This window comes from Rhincodon typus, chromosome 6 (assembly GCF_021869965.1).
Source record: "Rhincodon typus isolate 14 chromosome 6, sRhiTyp1.1, whole genome shotgun sequence".
Classification (NCBI taxonomy): Eukaryota; Metazoa; Chordata; class Chondrichthyes; order Orectolobiformes; family Rhincodontidae; genus Rhincodon; species Rhincodon typus.
Window position 1 is genome coordinate 106,378,347 of NC_063337.1, and position 25,402 is coordinate 106,403,748.

At 39.3% G+C, this 25,402-nt stretch overlaps 2 protein-coding genes across 2 annotated transcripts in view; one reads left to right on the top strand and one right to left on the bottom strand.

The window, feature by feature from the left end:
- The window catches only part of nepro (nucleolus and neural progenitor protein), a 21,057-nt gene extending 10,730 nt beyond the window's left edge, over positions 1-10,327 (top strand). Inside the window, exons 2-7 of the mRNA XM_048598429.1 lie at positions 1,449-1,580; positions 5,906-5,983; positions 6,067-6,443; positions 6,626-6,690; positions 6,911-7,143; positions 8,924-10,327. Of these exons, the coding sequence (XP_048454386.1) occupies positions 1,449-1,580; positions 5,906-5,983; positions 6,067-6,443; positions 6,626-6,690; positions 6,911-7,143; positions 8,924-9,365 (1,327 nt within the window). The 3' untranslated portion in view covers positions 9,366-10,327. The remainder of the gene's footprint in view (positions 1-1,448; positions 1,581-5,905; positions 5,984-6,066; positions 6,444-6,625; positions 6,691-6,910; positions 7,144-8,923) is intronic.
- The window catches only part of slc10a2 (solute carrier family 10 member 2), a 42,037-nt gene continuing 26,831 nt past the window's right edge, over positions 10,197-25,402 (bottom strand). Inside the window, exons 5-7 of the mRNA XM_048597540.1 lie at positions 23,417-23,592; positions 16,873-17,030; positions 10,197-11,287 (exon numbers count right to left, since the gene is read on the bottom strand). Of these exons, the coding sequence (XP_048453497.1) occupies positions 11,031-11,287; positions 16,873-17,030; positions 23,417-23,592 (591 nt within the window). The 3' untranslated portion in view covers positions 10,197-11,030. The remainder of the gene's footprint in view (positions 11,288-16,872; positions 17,031-23,416; positions 23,593-25,402) is intronic.

Consider the following 25,402-nt stretch of genomic DNA (forward strand, 5'->3'; position numbering starts at 1 on the left):
CCTCTATCCATCTTCTATCCGCCTCCCACTCTCTCCCTATTTATTTCAGAACCTCCTTCCCCTCCCCCTTTTCTGATGAAGGGTCTAGGCCTGAAACGTCAGCCTTTCTGCTCCTATGATGCTGCTTGGCCTGCTGTGTTCATCCAGCCCTGCAACTTGTTGTCTTGGATTCTCCAGCATCTGCAGTTCCTACTATCTCTCTCTCACTCCATTTCATATACTTGTCCAAATGTCTTTTAAATGTTGTAACTGTACCTGCATCCGTCACTTCCTCTGGCAGTTCATTCCACACACGAACCACTCTCTGTGCAAAAGGTTGCCCCTCATGTCCTTTTTCAATCTTTTTCCTCTGACCTTTAAAATATGCCCCCTAGTTTTGAACTCCTCACCTTTCCAGTTCAGGTGAAACCCATCCCTCTTGAACAGGCTTTTTCTACTCTAGAAGAGATCCCGATGATAAGAATCTGAATCCCTGCACATTGCGCCACCACCTCTTCAGCCATCGATTTTATTTTTCTGCCCTATCCTTTCCTTCTTTCCCTCATTAGAACTTGGCACTGGGAGTAAACCAGAGATTACTACTTTTGAGGTAGACAAACAGGAGGCTGGAAGAACACAGCAAGCCAGGCAGCATCTGGAGGAAAGGAGCAGTCAACATTTTGGGTATTACCCTTCTTCAGGACTACTTTTGAGGTTCTGTTTTTTAACCTTTTATTTCCACACTGCACAGGATTAACCCTTTCCCTCATTATGTTGTTATCACCAATATATACCACAACTTCTATGCTTTTCGTGAACATAGTATTAGCATGCAGATACAGTGAGCAATTAAGGAGACAAATGGAATTATTGGCCTTCATTGCAAGGGTATAGAATATAACAATAAAGAAATCTTGCTATTATTGTATAGGGCTTTGGTAAGACCCTAGATGGAGGATTGTGCAGTTTTAGTGCCTTATCTAAGGAAGAATATACTTGTCTTGGAGGCAATACATCAAAGTTTCATCCAATTGGTTCTGTGATGAGAAGCCGAGTAAATTGGTCTAGACTTGAATTTAGAGGTCATTTCATTGAAACAGATTCCAAAGAATTCTCTTGGTGTGGGGTAAATACTAAAGAGCTGTTTCCTTTGACTGGGGAAATATGAAACAAAGGGTCACAGCCTTGTGCTGAATCATTTGGATTTGATGAGAAATTTGTTCACACAGACTTGATTCTTTGGAATTCTCTAATCCAAAGGGATTCATTATCCTTGATTATATTGAAAGTTGGTGGATATATTTTGTGTCTTGGAGCATTAAGGGATCTAGATAGTGGACAAGGCAGAAGATCAACAGATCATGACCTTATTGAAAGCTGAGCCGGCTGAGTACATAGTTTGTTTACTCCTTCTCCTATTACTTATGAATTTCATCTTGTGACTTTGATCTTCTCTAAAAATGTAACAGAATGTCTGAGATGCAAAATACTAAGACGAAATATATCCCCAGCCAACCAGTCCTGGAGTGGATGTCGCTGAAAGTGCTGGGGGGCTGTAAGTTGATGCTGCGTCTGATGGAAATGTGCTCCAAAGCATTTCTGTATCCTTTTAAATGTAGTTATATTGTACTGTGTGCATTTTCATAATGAATCTCAATCTGAAATTTGCTGATGTATTAATAGGATCGGTATTTGTAATGTAAAGTATCTTCATACTGTAATCTTTAGTACTAGAGCTGCCTGAAATTTCCTAAGATAGGCAGGAGTGGTATATAGAACACCAGACCTTGATGTTGGGAATGGCATTAAACAGGAAATCAGAGATGCATGTGGTGAAGGAACTTCTGTAATTATGGGTTTCTTTAGCCTGCATGTAGATTGAGCGAATCAGTCACGATACCAAAAAGGAGGAATTCCTAGAGTGTAGACGGAATGATTTTCTGGACCAATATGTTGAGGAACCAATGAAAGAACAGCCATCTTAGACTGGGTATTATACATTGCAGAAAGAATAATTGGTAATGTGGTGTTGAGAGACCCCCTTGTGAATGAATGACCATAATATGATAGAAATCTTTTTCAAGAAGAAGTGTGAGGTAATTGATTCTGAGATTAGGATCCTGAATCCTAATAAGAGAAGCTATGATGGTATGAAACTGCGTTAGCGATGATGGATTGCGAAATATTACTGAAAGAAATGATAGATGATGGGCAATGACAAACATTCAAGGAGCGAATGAATGAAATACAAAAATAGTTTATTCCTGTCTAGCACAAGAGTGCAATGAGAACAGTGGCCAAACCATCGCTTACAAGGAAGATTAGTACTAGATGCAAAAAAGACATACAAATTGACATGAAAAACGGTTCAGAAGTCAGTAAAAGAGAACTAAGAGATTGATTTAAGAAGGGGAAAATAAAGTATGAAAGTAAGCTTGCGGGGAACTTAATAATTGTAAAGCTTTCTATAGCTATGTAAAGAGAAACAGTTTGGTGAAAACCAATTAAGTCCCTCGCAATCAAAAATGGCTAACAAGCTAAATTCTTATTTCCCTACTGCCTTCACAATGGAGGACATGGATAACATATCAGAAACGATAGGGAACAAAGGGTTTAGTGTGAGGGAGAAACTGAAGCAAATCTGTGTTAATAAAGAAATGGTGTTGGAGAAATTGATGGGATTGAAAGCTAATAAATACCCAGGGCCTCATAACCTACATCCCAAATTGCTTAAGGAAGTGGTCATCTTCCAAGAATCTTTAGGCACAATTCCTACAGATTGGAGGGTAGCTAATGTAACCCCACTATTTAAAAAGTGAAGTAGAGACAAAACAAGGAATTATAGACCAGGAAGTCTGACGTCGGTAGTAGAAAGATGCTAGAGTCCATTATCAAGGATTTTATAACAACATTTTTTTTTAAAAATGGTAGAAGCGGGCACATTCAGCGTGGATTTACAAAAGGAAAATCATTCTTGACAAATCCATTCATCCTTCAAGGATGTAACTGGTAGAATAGATTGGGGAAACCAGTGGATGTCGTTTATTTGGACTTTTGACAAAGTCCCACATAAGAGATTAATCTGTAAAATTAAAGTGGGTGGAATTGAGGTAATGTATTAAGATGGATAAAAATTGGTTGGTAGACTGCAAACAGTAGGAATATGTGGGTCTTTTTCTGAATGGCAGGCAGTGACTCATGGTGTACTGCAGAGATCAGTACTAGGACCCAACTATTCACAATATATGTTAATGACTTAGATGAGGGAATTAACTGTTATCTCAAAATTTGCTGGTGACACAAAGCTGGGTGATTTTAAAAAAGTTGTGAGTGGACAAATGCATTGCAGATGAAGTATGTGGGTAAAGGTAAGGTTATCTGCTTTGATTGCAAAAATAGAAAGGCATTGTTATTTCAAAGGCTGTAAATTGAGAGGGCAGACTATTTGAGACCTGGGTGTTCTTGTGCACCAGTCGGTGAAAGTAAGTATGCAGGTGCAGTAGGCAATAAAGAAGGCAAACTGTATGTTGGCCTTCATAGCAAGAAAGTTCAAGTACAGGAACAAGGATGTCTTGCAGCAGTTATACAGGGCATAGATGAGGCCACACCTGGAACATTGTGTACAGTTTTGGCCTCCTTATTTGAGGAAGGGTTTTCTTGCTATAGAGGGAGTACAGTGAAGGTTTACCAAGTTGATTCCTGGGATAACAGAACTGATGTATGAGGAGTGATTCTGTCAGTTAGGATTGTATTCACTGAAACCTACAATGGTCTAGACAAATGCAGAAAGGATGTTTCCACTGGTGGGGGAGTTGAGAACCAGGAGTCATTGTTTTAAAGATAATGGGTAACCCTTTCAGGACTGAGATGAACAGAAATTTCTTCACCCAGAACGTGGTAAGTGTGTGGAATTCTCTACCACAAAGTGGTTCAGGCCAAAGCATTGTGTTGTCAAACAGGAGGTAGATATAGCCCTTGTGGCTAAACATATCAAAGACAGGATTAGGGTATTGAGCTCGATGATCAGCATGATCTTGTTGAACGGCGGAGCAGGCTCAAAGGGTCAATGGTCTATTTCTGCTACTGTCTTCTATGTTTCTATGTTAGATATCCATATGTAATTTAGCAGTAGAAAATGAGTAAATTATTAGAGGACATTTAACCACATGACATGTACAGTGGAAATCATGCGACTTGTGCTAATTACTCTTTCCTTTTGGTTGAACAAATTTTGTTTCACAATCTAGTTGTGTATTATATGCAACCAAAATTGACAGCTGCTCTGAAATGGATGCTGAGGCATCTGCATTGCATAGTTTTTTGAGATGGCTTATTTTTAATACCTTTTCAAATCAAATGGCTGAAATTGTGGAAGACATTATTTAGTCAATGATAGCTTAAGCTTACATTATTTGAAATGTTTAGACAAATGTTCTGCTTGTATTCTTTTAAATGTATTTTTAATCACCGCCAGGCATTGTAGATATGTACAATATTTCTAACCACCACCTGTGGTCCAACAAAGCATTATGCTTAATTGCAAATAGTTATATTGGTGTTTCAGCATCTCTCCTTCTCTTCTCAAATCCCTCACTCCACCTCTTGTCAGCATCCTTGCATTTAAGTTAGGTGATGGACAGTAAATGCAATAATCTCTCATGGTTTAATTTTGCTGTTGGCTGAAGAGACCACGTTTGAGTCTTGAATGCTTTAATATTTAAATCTGAGTGTTCTTTTAATTTCTTAAGCAGTTAAATTTTGTTACAGAAACTTCCTTTTTTGTTTACATTCTCTCAATGATTGAACAGCAACTGGTTATAATTCCTTAGGAAAAAATATTCTTCAATCCATTATTACTGAGGATACAAAACAGATGAAAAGCCAAAGAAGAGAGATTATTGAAGGGCGATTATGCAATGGGCTATCAGCAGATGTAGGCATTGTTGCCAGTGTTCAGGTAGAAGGAAGGGAAAATAAAGGTTCGGGGTCAAGTGAAGGATGAAGCAAAATGTGTTGTATGAATTTAAATCACAAAGTGAAAATTACAACTTTGAGACATTAAATGCTATCTAGTTCAGCAATAATATTAAATTTGTGTGGCTTAGGGAATTGATAGCAGAGCTTTTGAGCAGACATTCATGGAGCATGAGAGACTGGCTAGATGGAGAATAGAATGATTGATGTGAGATGGCAAAGCTTAAATTAGGGTTTTAGGTTTAGATTGGCTGAGATAGAGAAGGAGTTGGATGACGATGGGATGTAAGTCAGTCGTTTTTGAGAAAATATTGGCTTAGAAGCAATATTCCATCTTTAGTTGCGCAGAAACAGGAAAGTTTCCATATACGCTGCACACAAGTTAGCTCCCTGATGCTTCAAATGCTCAACAGCGCAGAAAGCTTAACAGGGTGTTTTTGAATGAATCAGCTGCGCACTGCAAAAATGAGGTTCTGTTGATCAGAAGCTCAGCTGGCGTTTGAACAGCAGTGGTTAAAAACCATCTCAAACAGCCTGGGATAGTAAGTCCTTGGGGTATGAAATTTATGAACAAGATCAAAAATGTTGGCTTAGTTCTCTAGAATTTGAAGTTCGTCCGAGTGTGGTTGCTGGATAAGCAATTTGACAGCACCAGCTAGATGTCATGAGTTGTACATGTGGAAGCTGACTCCATGCCTGTCTGTGCAGTAGAGTGGAGGTCTCTGATGGAAATTTCCAATGCTGAAAGGAAATGGTTTGGGAAATTTCTTTATGGAACGCTTCTGACTTGATTTGCTGATAGAAGAGGCCTTTTGAAATAATTTATCCAACATGTTTATCTTTGAAAAGCCACCATTTAATTGACTAAAGATGGCATCCATTCTAGTCTTAGTCTGATGCTTATCAGAAATATTCTGGTTTGTTGGGTTTCCTTAATTCTAATACATGGTAGTTTGACTATTCAATATCTTCGTTGTGAAGAATTTATAGTCCTGAATGTGGTAGTTACAGGATTGCTCAGCAGACTGTGGTAAGTTTAAAATATAGCCTGTTGAAGCCATATTTGCGATCATTTTTAGAAAACTAGCTAAAATTTCACTTTTTTCTTTCCAGGGTCCTGTTCAGAAGTATTTTTTTAAGCCTTGAACTTGTATATGATAAACTATTCCTGTTACTGAATGAGGTAACTAAAATTCAAGATATGTCCTATGTGAAAGAGTTTTCTTTCCCTGTTAGTATCAGGCAATGGCTTGGTCTTTCCTATTGCAAATTCACACAAATGAAGCTGCCAAGTCTTTCATCTCAGATGCGTGGAATGCCTTCAGATAATTGTGGCTTACTTGATAAATTATTCTCTGAGACTGAACCTTTATTATTGGAGGATGATCAAAATACAATGTTAAAAGGAAATAAAACAACTGACAGCGTCACCTGTAAAACAGATCAGATTCTAGATATTGGACTTCCTGAGCAAGACCATCATGAAATTGGTGAGTGCTTGTGTGATGTTTATTGCAGTAAATTATTCTTTTGATTTGCCATAAAATAGTTAATCGTCTAAACTGTACAATTTTCCTTCAATGATATGCAGTAAAATTTATATGCTTTTTACACATTAATGTTTCAAAACTATGAACTGTTTTGAAATAAAATACATTTTATTCTATTGAAGAAACTGGAATTCCGTTGGGATTTGAAATTAAGTCTCTGAAAGTTCAAGGTAGCAACAATTCTGAGGTCAGTATGTTTTTATAACTGCTATTAATGCTTTACTTCCATTATGCCCCTCACTGTCCTCTGTCTTGGTGTCTCACTTTTGCTCTCTCCAGATACTGAGCATTTCCATTTGGCTTACCAGCATATGTAGTGTTCTGCTTTTAGTACTGTAAATAAAAATATATCTCCCTATTAATCTACATTCCTTTTAAAACTAGTTTTGTTTTTTTTGAATATCCAGAGGTTTCTAAGGGACTTTAAGTGCAGAAAATTGCAGAAAACTAAGCAATTATTTCCTTTGGATGAGTTTGTGAGGAGGATTGGTGCAACACAGACTTTCAGTGCATTGTGTTGGGAGCTCCAGACAATTTTCCATTGGTTTCGACACCAGAAACTGAAACTTGAATCCTGCTATTTAGGAAATCAGTTTCTCCGATGTCGCAGACTTAGAATGGTGGAAACTCATGGGTACAGGTATGTGAAGTAAGTAGGAGGAGTTTAGTAAGAAGCAAATAAAGTCTTACTGATCATAATGGTCTTGTGGTGAACTATACTAGCTGCAGTTGTTTGACTAGAAACCGAAAGAACTGTGGATGCTGTGAATCAGGAACAAAAACAAAGTTGCTGGAAAAGCTCAGCAGGTCTGGCAGCATCAGAGCTGAGGAAGGGTCACCAGACCCAAAACATTAACTCTGTTTTTTCCTTCACAGATGCTGCCAGACCTGCTGAGCTTTTCCAGCAACTTTGTTTTTGTTGCAGTTGTTTGACTGCAGTTTTGATGGCCTGGCTGGTAATAGTCTACAACCAAAATAAAGAAGAGCAAAGTGTGTAAAACACCTGTGTTGAAAACATTAAATAAAGTTGCATGTAATCGGGCCATTACACCAGACTAAAGTGTTTGGTCTGTAGTTGTGGCTTGCTTTACAAAATCAAAACAATAACAAACTTTCTATACAGGTATTGATGCAAATAAAACTAAACGGTGCATAATTTTTATTTGTATTGAGATGTAGATCACCTGAATTTTGAGGCCAGTCTCCACATCTTCTCCTGCAATGCCTAAATAGTATGTTCTAGCTTTTAATCTCTTTGTCTCCTGCCTCACACAGCCACCCCAGCACCAGTGTGCCTTTTTCATTTCCCATGCCAGCCACCATCCTGACTCGCATACTTCTTAAACATGAAAGCAGGCCATTCAGCCCAACTGGTTCATGCCAGTATTTAGGCCCTACACAAGAGAGAGTTTGCACACACTCTCTCCCTCCCTCCCATATACCCTTATAAATCTATAGGGTGAATTTGCATTTGCAGATACATTCTCTTTTGTTCAAAAAGCAAACAACTTATACTCAGTCAGTCAATGCAGCACTGGAAATAAAACCAATCTGACTCCAAGTTAAAACACAGGCAGATTCTAAACAAGGCCTCACACCTAAAATGCATTGTCACCGCTGGTATACTATTAAAACCTTCAGTCATCTCAGGGCAGTGACTTGGAAGAAATTCCAGGTTTTGCATATTAATCAATTGAAATCTGCATCTCCTTTCTAACTGATTAAAGATTTAACAGCCAATTTAGGTTTGTTCAATACATTTGCGTCAGTTCTATGACCCTTTGATCTTCTATTTATAAATTCTGTGTCTGATGCCACCTGTCTCACTGACACCTGAAGGAGGAGCGAGGCTCCGAAAGCTTGTGTATTCAAATAAACCTGTTGGACTATAACCTGATGTTGTGTGATTTTTGCCATTGTCCACCGCAGTTCAACACTGGCACCTCCACAATGTAAACTAATCAACATATCCTTCTCTCCAGCAACTACTTATTTGGTCATCAAGTGCTTTTGCAACATCCTGTGATTGAGAAAAGCACTGTATGAATGCAAGTTCTTTCTTGAAAATTTGTTTATTGGATCAGATAGAATTAGGTTGACTTGTGTTTAGTAGCCGAATATCTACTGCTTGTTGTCAAGTGATGTGTGACAGATTTATGCTTACTTAGCATTGAGCTGTCAACATACCCAACACACAAACACCATCTTCAGGAGGAGAAAAGAAATAACTGAAAAAGGACTAAAATCAACAGAGCTTCCAGAGCTAAAATGCATATTTTTTTTCATACTTGCATAATCTCAGCTTCTAATTTATTGCATTTAATATCTTGCGCTAGTTAAAATGAATGAGACTTTTCATCTCATTGCCAAATCATATGGATTATTAACTGTTTGTATTCTTTTACATTTTTAAAATATAGTTTCCCAAAGAAGATCTATTTGATCAAACTGTCCGTCTGCAGATATCTCATTAAAACGTCTCAAGGAAAATTGCACAAAGGTAAAATATTTAAATATTGGAAAAACTCGATGACCCCTCTCCACAACTGTAAGATGAGACAGTCAAAACTGTACAGGAGAAAAAACTCACTTAATAAGAAACGGATAAGAGGTAGACTTCACACAAAAGAAGGAAGCAAAACGACATTTAAAACAATTCCACAGTTTGCATTTGACACACAAACTGCCATAAAGAAACAGTGTGTTACTGGAGATTTGCACACTAAACTTGGAAACAGTGATTTGAATCAGAATTTCAAAACTCTCGCACTCCCTTTGGGCTCTTTGAGAGGAGGAGGTTCTGCAATTGTGCCACATACGGATGATGATATTGATGCCATTTTTGCATCAATTGGTATATAGTTTGTCCTTTGAAATTTAAAAATTGCTGCAAGTGGAAGATTTGACAATGTAAGGTAACTGGAAGCAAACTAAATGTGTATTTCTCTTATGGTTTTGGAAATAGAATGCTTAATACTTATGTTGCATTTTTGACTCTTTAATTTGAAGAACTTTACCAGAAAGCTGATTTTAATAAACAGAGGGAGCAAAGACGTGGCTGTTGTGGTGAGCATTGGGTGGGGTTGCACAGACAAACAATCTTTATCCCCTTCAGGTTTTCAGCTTTGCATTTATCACCTGAAGTTTTGCAGATGCTGTTAAAAGTTTTGCTCATCTGTTACATCTTCAAAAGTTGGGTGTTATCCCTGAACATACCTTCTCTCCTGATTAAAATTTGTTCTATTGTGAGTCACCTCTTGTAATTTAGCTTCAGTTTCCAAAATCACCATTTTTATGATTATGTTGTATTCTTATTGATTATGTTTGCAAGAATGCCGCCATTTTTTCATTGCTATTTCAAAATAGTATTCTGTCACACACAATGTATCATAACTTCGCTCTTCCATGCACACTCAACTTCATTTAAATTGATTTTATTACATTGCAGTATTACATTTTTGCAACTTCATGAGGCTGAGTAACAAAAGCAGGATTGTAATAATACCTCCTAGATAAATGTTAAGCTCCAAAGTGTACAAACTGTTTTGACATGGTTAAAATTAACCTTGACAACATAGTTCTGTTTCAGTACTGGTCTAAAGTTAGATAAGCACCTTGTACTTCTGTCATGTCAGGAGTGGGGAGCTTACATTTTCTTGCTACATGCTGTCAAATCAGTAGCTGTTTGTATCAAAGCACTTTTTTATTTCCTTTCTCCATCATTTGGTCCAACATGCAGAAATTACAGTGCAAGAAATGATCATGTAATGGCATTATAGGGCATTGTTTTCATAATAATAAATGTGCAAAAATTTGGTAAGTTATAACTTTTCATATCTGTGCATAATTTTTGAAAATACATATAAAAGGTAGCAGGCAGTTACAAACATCTGCTGCTATCTGGTAAAGTATTGCCAATGGAACTGCATTCGTCTTCATAACTTTAATGAATGATTCTCGAACATGTTTTTGGCAGTGTCCTGCAGAATCATTTCTAGTGTCTTAAAACACACACACACATTTTCAGGATACTGATATCTGTAAAGATGGCAGCCACTATTCTTCACTTATCTTTTCCCTATCATCTGCTTTCCTTTCTGTTTCAAGCTCACTCTCATTTTTACTTGATTGACTGACTTCTTTCTGTCTTTTATGCTGTTATACTAATGCACTGAAAATAATGGAAGTGGTCAGACATGACTGATCGGGAATGGCAATAGTTTAGGAATTGGGACCCTTTTGCTGCATACAATTGTTTGGGTCACACCACAGTTTGAGAACTACTGCTTTTGGTGGTGGAGGTAGGGAAGGGCAGTGGGGGGTAATTCCAGCTCTATTTTTCCCTCTTGGATGCAATATTGGAAAGGGAACTTGCATAGAAGAGGACATGGTATGAATAATCCATGATTAGTGTGTTCAGGTTTAGTTTTAAGTTCTTTCGAAAATAAAACACTGCCATTAACATTGATAAAGGTAAATCCCAAATGGCCTCGACAACAAGAACATGATCAACGATGATCAAAATCTTCATAGGTTGGTACTTGTGTCCAAGACATCATTTGATAGCTTCTCTTCTGTTGAGAGCCCTCCTTTCAAAATGCCATTTTGGCATTTCTCTTTCAAATGGGGGGTGTCATTTGATAAAACATCATCTGGTAATTTCTCATCTGTGTGAAATCCTCCATTTGTAAAAGCGTTAGCTGTGTTAGCTTTCTCCTCATCATTTACGCACTCTGAAGAATCATCTGTGGTGCTCTTGGCATGTCGTTTGTACAGTTGATAAACTGAGTAATACACAAAAATAAGATGTTTATATTTACTAAAATTATAAATATTGGCATATAATAGCTTTTGATTTACGTAGCACATTCAACATAAACGAGTGGCCCAATAGATTTCACACATATCAGTGGACAAGAATAGACATCAAACTACTTGAGCAGAAACCAAATATTTACTTGACAATTGGGTTTTAGGAGGGTTTAATGAAGGAGGGGAGGAGAGAGATTTGTATTTGGGTGTGTGACAGCGTAAAGCAAAAATGCCTGAAGGCATAGCACATGCTATGAATGAAATAATGGATGGAAAAGAGATTGGACCTAAGATAATGGTAAACTTTCAGGGAGACACCAGGGCAGGGAACCAGGAACCAGTAGGTGGCAAGGGACTGGAGGCTAATTGCTCCTCATGGAAATTGTCATGAAATGTAGCCGAGGTATGATGATCAGGCAGTATATGAGAAAGCTCAATGTCTGCCTAGATGGTCTCTTTGGATAAGACAAAAGCAGGGGTAATGTCTATCCATTCAAACATAGGACCCAATGTTAAAGGGGACAGGACTAGAGAGGCGCTTTCACATGTTAGAATTCTTGCTGCTTCAACTGCTGTTTGCCTGGTGAATTGAATACTAGGATGAACTTTGTGTCTGAATACTCTAAATGCAAATGTGGCAGAGTCCACCACAATCTTCAAGCAGAATAGAGGAGCCTTGGGAGCTTATTGGCATTTATTCAGATCAGCCTTTCTAGAAAGTAGGCTGATCATCTTCAGTGTTTACATTTGTGGAGTGGATTTGCCAGAAGTTATGTCCTGTCCACGCCTCTAATGTATGAGAAAGACATGTTAATATTGGTGAAAATGCCCACCAAATGTTACCTTTAGTTGGGAGATAGTAAGAACTGCAGATGCGGGAGTCCGAGATAACAATGTGGAGCTGGAGGAACACAGCAGGCCAGGCAGCATCAGAGGAGCAGGAAAGTTGATGTTTCGGGTCGGGACCCTTCTTTGGGGTCCCGACCTGAAATGTCAGGTTACCTTTAGTTGATCTTGAATACTCTAGTCAGGTTAGAAACAGAGGCTAATGGGGCTTGTAATGCTGAATTGCAGTAGTGTGTGAATGGACACTTTTCTCGAGCTGCTTCCAACTTTAATTCAAGTTGGAACTGTTATTTTTTTAAAAAAAGGACAAAAAACTGCAGATAAAGTCATACAGCATGGAAACAGACCCTATAGTCCAACTCATCCATGCTGAACAATTTTCCCAAACTAAACTAGTCCCACTTGCCTGTATTTGGTCCAACTCCCTCTAAACCTTTCCTATTCATGTCCTTATCCAAATGTCTTTTAAATTTTGTCACTGTACCTGCATGTATCACTGCCTCTGGCAGTTCATTCCACATATGAACAACTGTTTGTTTGTTTTAAAAAAAAAAGTTGCCCCTAAGGTTCCTTTTTAAATCCCTCTCTGATCTGAAAAAATGCCCTCTAGTTTTGAACTTCCCTAGTCTCAGGAAAGAACCTTTTGCTATTCACCTTATTTATGCTGGAAATCAGAAACAAAAATAGAAATTGCTGGGAACACTCAGCAGGTCTGGCAACGTTTGTGGAGAGAAAGCAGAGTTAACGTTTTTACATTCAGTGACCCTTCAGAACTGATTGGAAGACGTTATATTTACTGAAGACGGGGTGGAGGAGAACAACATGATAGATGGTGATGCAGACCAGAGAGAGAGAGAGAGAACAACAGTTGGACAGACAAAGGAATGGTTAAAGGTCAGCCTGGGAGGATCAATAGCTACTAATGGGGACTGTTATTGGCTGACAATGGGATGGTTGTGGTGGCAGCCCATGTGATGACAAAGCCTGGTGTTTAGGGTAAGGACAGAGGAAAAGGTATTTCAAGCTCTCAAATTATTGAATTCAATATCGAGTCATGAAGTTTGAAGGGTCCCCAAACTGAGCTTTATTGGAGCACTGCAGCAAGCCCAAGACCAGGGATAACGTGGTGTGCTGAGGATAGCGGGCAATAGGATGCTCATGTTCATTTTTGCGGGCAGCATGTAGGTGTCCTGTGAAGCTGTCACCCAATCTGCATTTTATTTCCCCAGTGTAGAGGACAGCACATTGTGAGCAGCAGATACAGTAGACTAGATTGAATGCAGTGCAGGTAAATCGCTGCTTCATCTGGAAGGTATGTTTAGAATGTTGGATGGTGAAGAGGGAGGAACTAAAGAGGCAAGTGCTGCACCTTCTGTGATTACATAGGAAAATTGCCATAGGATTGTGGGGAGGAATTAGAAGTGGAGGAGGAGCGGATCAAGATATCCCAGAGGGAATGGTCCGTGCAGAAGGCTGACAAGGGAGGGGAGAAGAATAAGTATTTGGTGGCAGCATCCCAGTGGAGGTGACAGAAGTGATGGCTAATGATTCTCTGGATATGGATGTTGGTGGGTCATGAGTGAGGATCAGGTGATCCTAAAGCAATTGCGAGAAAGAAGAGAAGGGGTGACGGCTGAAGTGCAGGAGATAGGTTGGACGTGACTTAGGGCCCTGTCAATTACAATGTTGGGGAATCCTCAGTTGAGGAAGAAGGGGGTCGTTTCGGAGGCCCCTTTGTAGAAACTGGCATCATTGGAACAGATGTGATAGAAATGGAGAAAGTGAGAGAATGGAATACAGTCTTTACAGGAAGCAGAGTTTGAGGATGTGGGAGTCATCTCTGACCCAACTCCTGCACCCCTACCATAACAAATGATAGGCCTACTAAGCTTTTGATTTGTGATAACATATGCCCTTTTGTTTCATCATTGAGTGGTGTTAACTCTTTTTCATTCCTCAGCTGCACAAAACTAATCATTCCCAAAAGGTGGTAAGAATGTGATTTTCATTAAGCAATTGCTTTGAGTATCACATAATTTCCATCTGGATCTGGCACTTAGCCTTCGATCAGTAATTGTCACGTGTAAATTCTGTATTTTTCTTAGTTTGCTTAGTTTACCTACTCCAAAAGTGCAACTTCTGTGTTGGTGTGAGAAACGCTTATAGCCCATGTGTCATTTTTCAATTCTCAGTGGTTCAATGGTTTCCTTTATCACCTACTTGCTCCAAAACCTAAGGACATAAGTAGAAATAGGCCCTATAGCCTCTCAAGCCTGCTTTGTCATTCAAATGATCCTGGCTGATGTGCATCAACTGCACGTTCTTGTTTGCTCAGTGTATCCCTGGGAGACCAAAAATCTATCTAGCTGTGCCTTCAATTTACTCAGTGATGGAGCATCCACCCTCCGGGGTAGACAGTTGTAAAATTTCCTACTGCATGAGTGAGAAACTACTTCACACTTTAGTCCTAAATAATTGTCCCTGTTCTCTGCATTTTCTAAGCCAGAGTAAGCTACTTCAGTATCTACCCTGTCTGGTGCCTTCAGAATCATGTCTGTTTCAATGAAATTCCCTCTCATATATTTAAACCAAAGAGTTTGGCACAGTTTGCTCAGAATCTCAGCCCTCTCATCCCAGGAACCAACCTAGTGAACCTTCACCTTATTACCTGTAATGCTACTATATCCTTCCTTCAATATCAGAGATCAAAACTGTGCATGGTATTCCAGATATGGTTTCACTAAAACTCTAAACACTTCTGAAAAAAACTTTTTTGTACTCAAATCCCCTTGCAATAAAGGCCAATATACCATTTGTTTTCCTAATTGTTAGCGGTCACTTCATGTTAACTTTGTTTCTTTAAGTGTCCAAACTTCTGAACATCAACATTTGAAATTTTCATTCAGTTTTAAATATTATTAAAAATATCAGTTTTAGCATAACTTTGCTACTTTTCCATTCAGTTTCATTAGAGATAAAAGCCAGTGTTTGGTTTGCACGTTTGTGGCCTTGGTAACGTTTGATGCAATTTGTGTATTAGTACCCCATCTAGTGTCGCACTTTCAATGTAATGTTACTTTGCTATTCTTAGCAACATGCTCATCCTCACATTTATCTGTATCCTTTCTGGAAGTTTGTTAATGTTCTCCTGTAAAGCTGTTAGTCTTTCTGCATATCCTCTCATGGTCCCAGTTTGGCTTCATTGACAAATTTAAGTACTGTGTTTTTGTTTTCAAGGTCCAAAACCTCGACTGTAAATTGTCAAGAGCAGTGAATTCAGCACAAATCCATGTTGAATATCTCTTCCCACTTTCTGCCACCTTCAGTGCTATTCTCTACTTTCCATCTTCCAGCTTAAAGCCAATTCCATGACTTGTTTCCTGACTCTCTCTTCACTGCTTTTATTATGGGGCCCCCTATCAAGAACCTTTTGAAAATTTGAATAAATTACATCTATTTCCTTTTGTCTACTCTTCAAGGAACATGAATCATATAATAAATAGGAGCACTAGGAGACTATTAGATTCCTCAATCCTGCTGTGCCTTTCAATAAGATCGCAGCTGATTTGCTCTGTCTTTAATCCTACTTTCCTGTCTGCCCCTAAGCCCTTTAGCTGCATTTGTTGCCACTTCAGTGTTATGAACTGGTGTCCTGAAACGGACTGACTCAAAATCACTGCTTTTATTAAGCATTATCTCTTGTTATGATGAACTTAATAACTTGTGTAAAGGTTGTGAAAGCATAGTTGTGCCTGGAATGTATCCTGTAACTAATCAATACTAGTAAATTTTTAGATACAAACAAAAATTGATAGAGAAATTCAACAGATCTGGCAGCATCTGTGGAATGAAAGCATAGCTAAGTTTCAGGTCCAGAAGGGTCACTGGACTAGAAACGTTAACTCTGTTTTCTGTGCACAGAATTTCAGATTTTCTTTTTTTTCGCTAGTAAACTTTTAGATTAGCTCTCTCAATTAGTAGGTGACTTGTATCTTACAGTTAAAGTTAAAATGACCCCAAATTTTATACTGGTATCAAATTCTCTCGTTTTCAAAAGGCCACACTGTTTCCAAATTTCTATTTTCCATCTGTATGGATTAATTTGTGTTCCTATATATTTACCCAACCTATGTCATTGTTAAACTCAACCTTCTGTAACACTCACGAATTTGGAATCTCTCTGTCCAACAGGTATCTTGAGTTTTCTTCACTTTGTTTCTGAGTTTCTTTGTATTTATGGTGAAAGCTTTGAGAGATGCACTTCTCCAGTTTTATTTAAATTAATATTTTTCCATTTCATCACATGCTTAGAATCCATACAGCTTTCCTGTGATTTTAATGCCTGTATCTTGAACTGTTACATACCACTTCTTGCTCTATACCATAACATGCAGTTTATCTTCACTTTTATCCTCATTCTGAATCTGCTGTCTGCCATTCCATTGTGCTTTATTAATTCAAATCCTCCTATTGTAACTTAATTACCCTCTGTGCAAGGACAAATGGTACTAGTTCAGTTGGGTACAACCTTTATCTTGGTCTGCACAGTTTTGTCTTATCCAGTACTTTTCTAGATGGGAAACTGAAATCTTCATTTCTGTATCATCATTTCCAACTCCGTGCTTTAAGGTCTAATATTCTTCTCCCTGACACATTTTAATTCTGTCCAATGGTCCATTTAAAGTCAAAAGTAGAATAAAACAAAACTTACATCCAATCATTATAGCTGCAAATGCTAGTTGAAAAACACTGTAGATCAGTGGAAATGTGAACATGAGCGCAAGCTGGTCAGGTGAAAAGGAGAGCTGAACAATGGTTGTGCAGAGTTGAGTATTCTGTGCGCCAGTCTCTAAAGCTACGGTACGACATCTGTAACATGAAGTTGCATTGGTGAGGTAAAGATGCTGGTCAACTGAGACATTGCAAGACCTAGCATTATTCTGAATTCATAAATCAAAGAAATGTGCTAAGAACTTTGTTACTTAAATTGTGGTGGGTGATTAATTCAGGAGATCGTTAGATTCCTTTGGAAAACCTTTTATTTCAATTGTTTGTAAGTTTTTGTTTACGGTCTGTTCATTTTCTTAAATGTGAATTGAGGTCTTGAGGTCATTTGCTCCATTGAGAGTGCACTACCATTCACTGAGATTGTGGCTGATCTGAAACCTTATCTCCATTTTCCTGCCTTTTCCCCACAACCTTGATTCCCTTATTGATTAAAAATCTGTCTATCTTAACCTTGAATATTATTAACAACCCAGCCTCTTCAGCCCTAAGTGGCAAAGAATTCTACAAAAAGACTAACCCCTGAGAGAAGAAATTCCTCTTCATCTCTGTCTTAAATGTCCAATCCCATATCCTGAAACTATGGGGAAATGCCACTAGGGAAAATAACCTATTAAGACCCTAAGAATTTTATTTTAATTCATTCATGGGATACGGTTAGGCCAAAATTTATTGCCTATTCCATATTGCCCAGAGGGCATTGAAGAGTCAGGCACATTGCTGCTGCTCTCTCATTAGAAACATCCCCAACTGGGGTTGGTTTAACCTGAGGGTCACCATGCCTCAGAGAGGGGAGAGGTTGAGGAGAGTCCTTCGTGGTAACCTCAGCCAGTACATTGTTAGTGTCACTCTACATCGCAAGCCACTTGCCCAGCCAACTTATATTCAGCAAGGTTGACTGAAGACTTTTTTAGAGGAATGTGACTTAATATGATATTTTAAAATTGGAAAATGTTTCGGTTCCTTCAGGTATTTATTAGTAGTTGTATCTTATTACTAACCATGAATTAGCAAATGCTGATTAGATTCAAGATCTGCAATAAATAAATTATTTGAGATCTCATCCAGGCACTGACTGGCTGAGTGCAACTCCAAGAAAATTCCAGACCACTATCCAAGGCAAAGCAGCCCAATTCTTTAGCATCACACCTTCAATATTACCTCCCTCCACGACTTATGTACAGTTGTAACAGCGTGTACCATTTACTAGATGCATTACAACAATTCATCAAGGCTCCTTAGACAGCACCTTCCAAACCTGTGATCTCTGCCATCTAGAAGGGCAACAGCAACAGAGACATGGGAACTCCACCCCCCTGCAAGTTCCCCTCCAAACCACATGCCATCTGAACTATATTACTGTTCCTTTATTAATGCTGGTGAAGATCCTGAAAGTCCCCTTGTAACAGCATTGTAGATGTACCTACAAGCAGTGGTTCAATAAGATAACTGAATCATTAGTACCTCCAAGGATAATTTGGGATTGGCAATAAATGGTGGCGTAACCAATGATGACCACATCCTGTCACCCAGAAAGTAAAACCAGTTAAACTGGTGAATGAGACATAATGGTTCAACTAGTCTTGAGTACAGGTAGTTCTACAACGCGATAGTTGCATTCTTGCGTGACCTCGTGCTGTGGAAAATTGTACTATAGAAAATTGTGCTACAGATAATTGCCATAGCAAATCGTGTTATAGGGAAATTGCTATAGAAAACCTGTATTTCCGAAAGTTTGTGTTATCCAAATACTGTCCACTATTCATCAATCACATTCCAGCCAATTCACGTTAATGAAACACGCGTTACAGCAGAACGACCTGTACTTCATAAGAGAGCTCCAGTGCAACCGTCTGTTCATTTCCAAAAATTACCTTTTTTTTAAAAAACAGTTTTTCTTCCTTCTGGGGAGTGAATTTTAAGAATGCATACTTTCTCTATAGATGCAATTTTTTTTCTGGACTTGTAGCTTCACTAAACAAGTATCAAGACCAACTTACATAAATATGTTAAAGGGAATAGCTTAACCAGGGGAAAAGAGTAGGGCCCATTAGGGACCAAGGGGCAATGTGTGTTTGAAGCCACTGGATATTGGAAGGGTATTGAATGAATACTTCTTTTCGGTCTTCACTCTAGAAAGGGAGAATGTAGATATGGAATTCTGGAAAAGGGACTGTGAGGAACTTGCACAGTTTGACATAAGAAATGGGGAGGTATTGGAGGCTCGGGCTTAAAAACAGACAAATCCCCTGGCTTGGGTGAATTCCATCCCAGGCTGCTGTGGGAGGTGAGGCAGGAAATTGCAGGGGTTCTGACACTAATGTTTAATTCCTCTCTGGCCAGAGGGGAAGTGCCAGAGGACTGGAGAGTGGCTACTGTGGTTCCACGTTTTAAGTGGTGTGGTAGCGATGAACCAGGAAATTACAGACCAGCGAGTCTCACGTCACTTGTAGAGAAACTATTGGAGAAAATTCTGAAGGAGTGAATTAACACCTACTTGGAGAGGCATGGGTTAATTAGAGACAGCATGGTTTGTTAGAAATTTTTAAAAATGTGAACAAGTGAGTGGATGAGAGAAGTTCAGTTGGCATCTGACAAAAATATTTGACAAGGTCCCACATGGGAGACACATTGAGAAGGTTAAAGCACATCAAATTGGGGGAAACTTGGCAAGATTGATCAGAAACTGGCTTAGTAATGGGGCACAAAGGGTGGTGGTAGAAGGCTGTTTGAGTGACTGGAGGCTGGTGTCCAGTGGTGTAGCACAAAGATCAGTACTGGGACCCTTACCATTTGTTGGAAACGTAAATGATATATATGAAAATGTGGAGGGAACGTTAAGCAAATTTGCAGATGACCCCAAGGTTGGTGGAGTGATTAATAATGAAGAAGATGGTTGTAGGCGACAGGAAGATAGAGAGGGATTGGTCAGGTGGGCAGGTGGTATTTAACCCTGGTAAGTGTGAGGTAATGCACTTTGGAAGAAAAAAACAAGATGAGGCAGTATTTAATGAATGACAGGACACTGGGTAGCTTAGAGGAACAGAGAGATCTTGGGGTAATTATTCAAAGATCTCTGAAATTGGCAGAGCATGTGAAGAGGATATTTAAGGCATATGGGACACTTGCTTTCATCAGTTATGGCATAGATTATAAGAGCAAGGACCAATGTTGGAGTTTTACAGAGTGTTGTTCAGGCCACATCTAGACTACTGTGTGTAGTTCTGGTCACCCTTCAATAGAGAGTGTGTGATAGTACTAGAGGAGTTACAAAGGAGGTTCATCAGGATGTTGCCTGGGATGGAGAAATTGAGCAATAAGGAGAGACTAGACAGACTTGGATTGTTTTCTCTAGACCAGAGAAGACTGAGCGTGGGGACATGATTGACGTGTATAAGATTATGAGTGAATAGAGAGCAGCTGTTACACTTGGTTGAGGCGTAAAACATGAGAGGGCATAGTTTTAGGTTAAGGGGCAGGAGATTCAGAAGGGATTTGGGAAAACATTTTTCACTCAGAGGGTGGTGGAAATCTGGAATGCACTGCCTAGGAAGGTAGGAGGCTGGAAACCTTACAACCTTTAAAAAATATTTGGATGAATATTTCAAATATCATAACATTCAAAGACATAAGACAAGTGCAGGAGATTGGGGTTAGCGTACTTTTAGTGGTAGTCAGTGCAAACTTGATAGGCCAGAAGATGTTTTCTGCACTGTATGAGTCTGTGAAAAACAACATAGTAGAATGATTCTTTTCTCTCTACAGATGGTGCCAGAATTTCTCCAGCAATTTATGTTTTTGTTTCAAACTTCAGCATCTGCAGTTCATTCTTTTACTTTAGTGGAATGACTGGTGGGTGATAATGACACATGATAATTTGGAAATTACAGGACTTCAGTAAAGCCTTTGATAAGGTCTCTCATGGCAGACTGGTACAAAAGGTGACGCCACATGGTATCGGGGTGAGTTAGCAAGATGGATACAGAACTGGCTTAGTCATAGGAGACAGAGGGTAGTGGTGGAAGGATGCTTTTCAGAATGGAGGGTTGTGACTAGTGGTGTTCCACAAGGGATCAGTGCTAGGACTTCTGCTGTTCATGATCTACATAAATGATTTGGAGGAAAACCTAGCTGGTCTAATTAGTAAGTTTGTGGATGATACAAAGATTGCTGGAATTGCAGATAGCAAGGTGGATTGTCAGAGGCTACAGCAGGATATAGACCAGTTGGAGGAATGGGCAGAAAAAATGGCAGATGGAGTTTAATCCAGACAAATGTGAGGTGATGCATTTTGGAAGATCAAGTACTGGTGTGAATTATACAGTGAATGGCAGAACACTTAGGAGTATAGGTATGCAGAGGGAGATAAGGTGGTAAAAAAGGCCCATGGCATGCTTGCCTTCATTGGAGGGGTCATTGAGTATAAAGATAGACAAGTTATGCTGCAGTTTTATAGAACTTTAGTTAGGCCACATTTGGAATATTGTGTACGGTTCTGATCACCACTCTACCAGAAGAATGTGGATACTTTGGAGAGGGGACAGAAAAGGTTCACCAGGATACTACCTGGAGTGGGGGATTTTAGCTATGAAGAAAGTTTGGATAGACTGGGATTATTTTTGCTGGAATGCAGGAGTTTGAGGGGCAACCTGATAGAAGTTTATAAGATTGTGAATGGCATGGATAGAGCGGAAAGTATGAAGCTTTTTCCCAGGTGGAAGGGTCACTTACTAGCGGACACAGGTTCAGGGTGTGAGGGGGGAAGTTTAAAAGAGATGTGCGAGGTAAGCTTTTCACACAAAGGGTGGTGGGTGCCTGGAATGTGTTGCCAGAGGTGGTAGAAGAAGCAGACACAATAGCAGCATCCAAGAAACAGCTAGATACTGAAGGGTCTAGGCCTGAAACGTCAGCCTTTCTGCTCTTGTGATGCTGCTTGGCCTGCTGTTTTCATCCAGCCCTGCACCTTGTTGTCTTAGATACGTACATGAACTGGAATGGAATAGAGGGATACGGATCCTGTAAATGAAGACAGTTTGATATAGAAGGACAGCATTTGTTGGTGCAGGCTTGGAGGCCAATGGGCCTGTGCTGTATTGTTCTTTGTTGATATCCCTGGTGCATGCAGTGAGTCTTATGGCATGGTGTACTTAGACTTACAAAAGGCATTTAAAGTCTATTTTTGCAATAAAAAAAGTGAGTTGTCAATTTCGACGAGTTGAGCAGTACGTGAGCTTGAAGCCAATCATTTTCAACATGAGAATGGAGCTGAACTCTATCCACACGCTGGTGGCCGATTGTGGTGGAGTGACTGTTGGCTGATGTTGCAGCTTTCACTGTAGCACAAATGGCAGATGTCCAACATCTCGGGTGCTACAGGCTGATGTCACGTAATATTAGATCACACCATGGATGTGGATCATAGTGTTGAAAAGAGTATCAGGGTTGACACAGTGGTTCAGCAATGTTATCCTCCAACAGATGGCAAAGATTTCAAAAGATCATTTAACATCTGCCACACCTCTTTCTATTGACTTCTACGACTTGAACTACCTATAGATAACACCAAACACTTGAGGAATAATAGTAACAGTTGGAAAAATTTACCAGCTACTAACCTGAAAATGGTTAATGATCTCTTTGAATGCTGGCAGTGCAGAGTCCTTCCTGCTGTTCACTGACACAACATTAAGGTAATGCACTGGTGGGTATTTTGTGCATGAAAACGAAACTGCTGGCATCAAATCAGTACGGCGTCCTGGGTGACTTCATTCTATCATCGCCTCCCCCTCTGTCTATTTATTTCAGAGCCCCCTTTGCATCCCCCATTTCTGATGAAGGGTCCAGACCCAAAACGTCAGCTTTCCTGCTCCTCTGATGCTACCTGACCTGCTGTGTTCATCCAGCTCTATACCTTGTTATCTCAGACTACAGCATTGGCAGTTCCTACTATCTCTGACTTCATTATCTGCCTTTCTGCTTACATCTGACAGAATTTGAGAGTACATGAGCTAATACCCTCAGCAATATGAAGGTCAGAGGGCCAAAGATAGCATTTTGGAACTCTAGGAGCACTCACAGCTCCCAAAAAAAACAAGTGCCAACAAGTTCCATATCTCACCCACTAATTCTCCAAAGTCCTTCTGGCCATTATTTGTTTGAGATAATTGTTACATCATCGAACCACCACTGACACTTCAGCAGAAATTTTACTCATTCAAAACCCATTCACTTAGACAGAGTTAAAATTGGGTATGATCTGTGTGTGTTCACCTGTTTTGTCACCTGCTTCCCTTATTCTGTTTCTAACATTTGTTTATCTCTTAACCTGATGCTCTTATTCATGTATGTTCTCTGTTGTTACCGTACTTCCAGCAGTGTCTGTTTTTGTTTATCTTCTTGATAGATTACAATTTATAACAGTGCATCATGTGACTACTTTTCATTCACGATTTCACAAAAAGATGTTTTACCTGAACCAAGGCTGGCCAGCAATACGAGCCAAAATAAATCCGAGTGCATATCCAATAGCTGGATAGATTGTTCCAATGATCCACAGGGAGGGTGATGTTGCCCAGGAACCTTTGTACAGCAGACCTCCAGTCACAGCTGTAGCAATTATGAGAAATGCTCCAGCGATAGAACCAATCTAGGTAAAAGGATTTATTTTAAGATGAGAGAGTCAGAGTCACCACAGCACAGAAGGAGGCTTTTCAGCCCATCAAATCCATGCATTCTCTCCATAGAGCGATCTGACTGGTTCCGTTCAACCTCCACTCTCTTAGCTCTGAAAATGTATTTCCATCAAGCACCCACACAATCTCCATCCAATATAAAGCAGTAAATAACACAGATTTTAAAAAGTGAAGAATTGTTTCTGAATATTGTATCACATTGAGATGAGGTCTGCGTTAGAAGCATCACTGATGGGCAGGATCAGCATCAGTACTGAGTTTCATATGTCATGTAACTAACTACTAAGTAAGATGTAATCATCAATATTAAGCTCAGCTTTTGCTGAAGTATTTGTGTGGCCATGCTTCCCTATAGGGTCTCAGTAGCTTATCTGATACCAGCAGAAAGGACAAATGTAGTGAATCCACCCAGGTGCTGTAGATAGTTCCAAGAGAAACCACATATACAAGAATAGTTTTCATTGTTATTATGCAGATCAGCTGCAACTTGTGGCGAGTGAGAGGTAGTTAGGAATTGTGAATTGATCACAAATTTTGGACAATTCGCATCATTTTGTGGTTAGCTTCACAAAAGCAACATTCCATCCTTGCCCTTCCCACAAGCTTTCTTGAAGTTAGTTCATTTGCTGAAGAATTTAGCAACAACCTTGTCATATAATGTCAAATCCAACAGTTATTATATTGTTACACGATTGCTCACATTATTAATTGCTAACAACAGCCAGTTAATTCCCCTGCCCAGAATGTTTAAAAAGAATTGTGGAGTTTGGTCCTTCAGATTGAATTGTTTGAGATTGACAAGATCATAAATTCTGTCTTTTTTCTTTCTGTTTCTATATTCCTTTCTCTTGAGAAAATGCCATATTGCTTTCCCTTACGTTATTTCTCTTTCGGTATCAATGTCTTCCATGACATTGGACATTGAACTTCCCCACTTAATTCATCCTTCTCAGTCCTTCCTTTGTTTCTTTGTCAATCACATTGGTTAAGGAAGTGCACTGAAGGTTTCTGGCTGCATATATTTATCCTGCAACACCAGGAAAGTAGTCCTTGCGTGTGCAATACTGCAGTCTCAGTATAGATTGCTATGTGCGGACACCAAAAAACACAAACTGGCTTGGCATAGACTAACAAAAATTCAAGTTATGTAAGATCTAGTTTGCTTATCAGTTACTAAGTGCTCCTTCTGTAAAACATGCTTCTGACGATTCAGTTAATAACATGGGCCTAAAACAGGTCATTTCAGGAAATGCAATTCTCATCCTCCATTTTTAGAGAACTTGTTGTAACATTTATGGATGTTTTTAGTGAAAGATTAAAATTAAGCTCACTGAAATATTGAAGAAAATGAAATTATAATGTGGTACCTACAAGGATGAGTCTGGGACTAATGATCTATGAACTGAACTACCTTGAAACTTCCTGCACAAAGCCTTAACACACCAAATCAAGTTTAAAAGGGCAGCATTCAAAATCTCAATGAGGTGGAGATCCCCATCACAGATTGGGAACAGGGATGAATTGTTGCCAGTATGTTGTGTTTTTCTAAGTGCTGCACTAAAATGGATGCCAGTCTGCATTCCTGCCAGCGATCAGAAAAGCATTAGGAAGAATTAAGCATGCTCAGGTAGTTGCAATGCAGGACAAGTTTATAGGAGTAATTGTACCTGATAGCTTACTGGTCAATGGCAGGAATGAGTTTCTGGATTGGGCATTCTCACTGTGCAACCAGAATCATGTCATCAGGCTGCCCAAACAGCATTA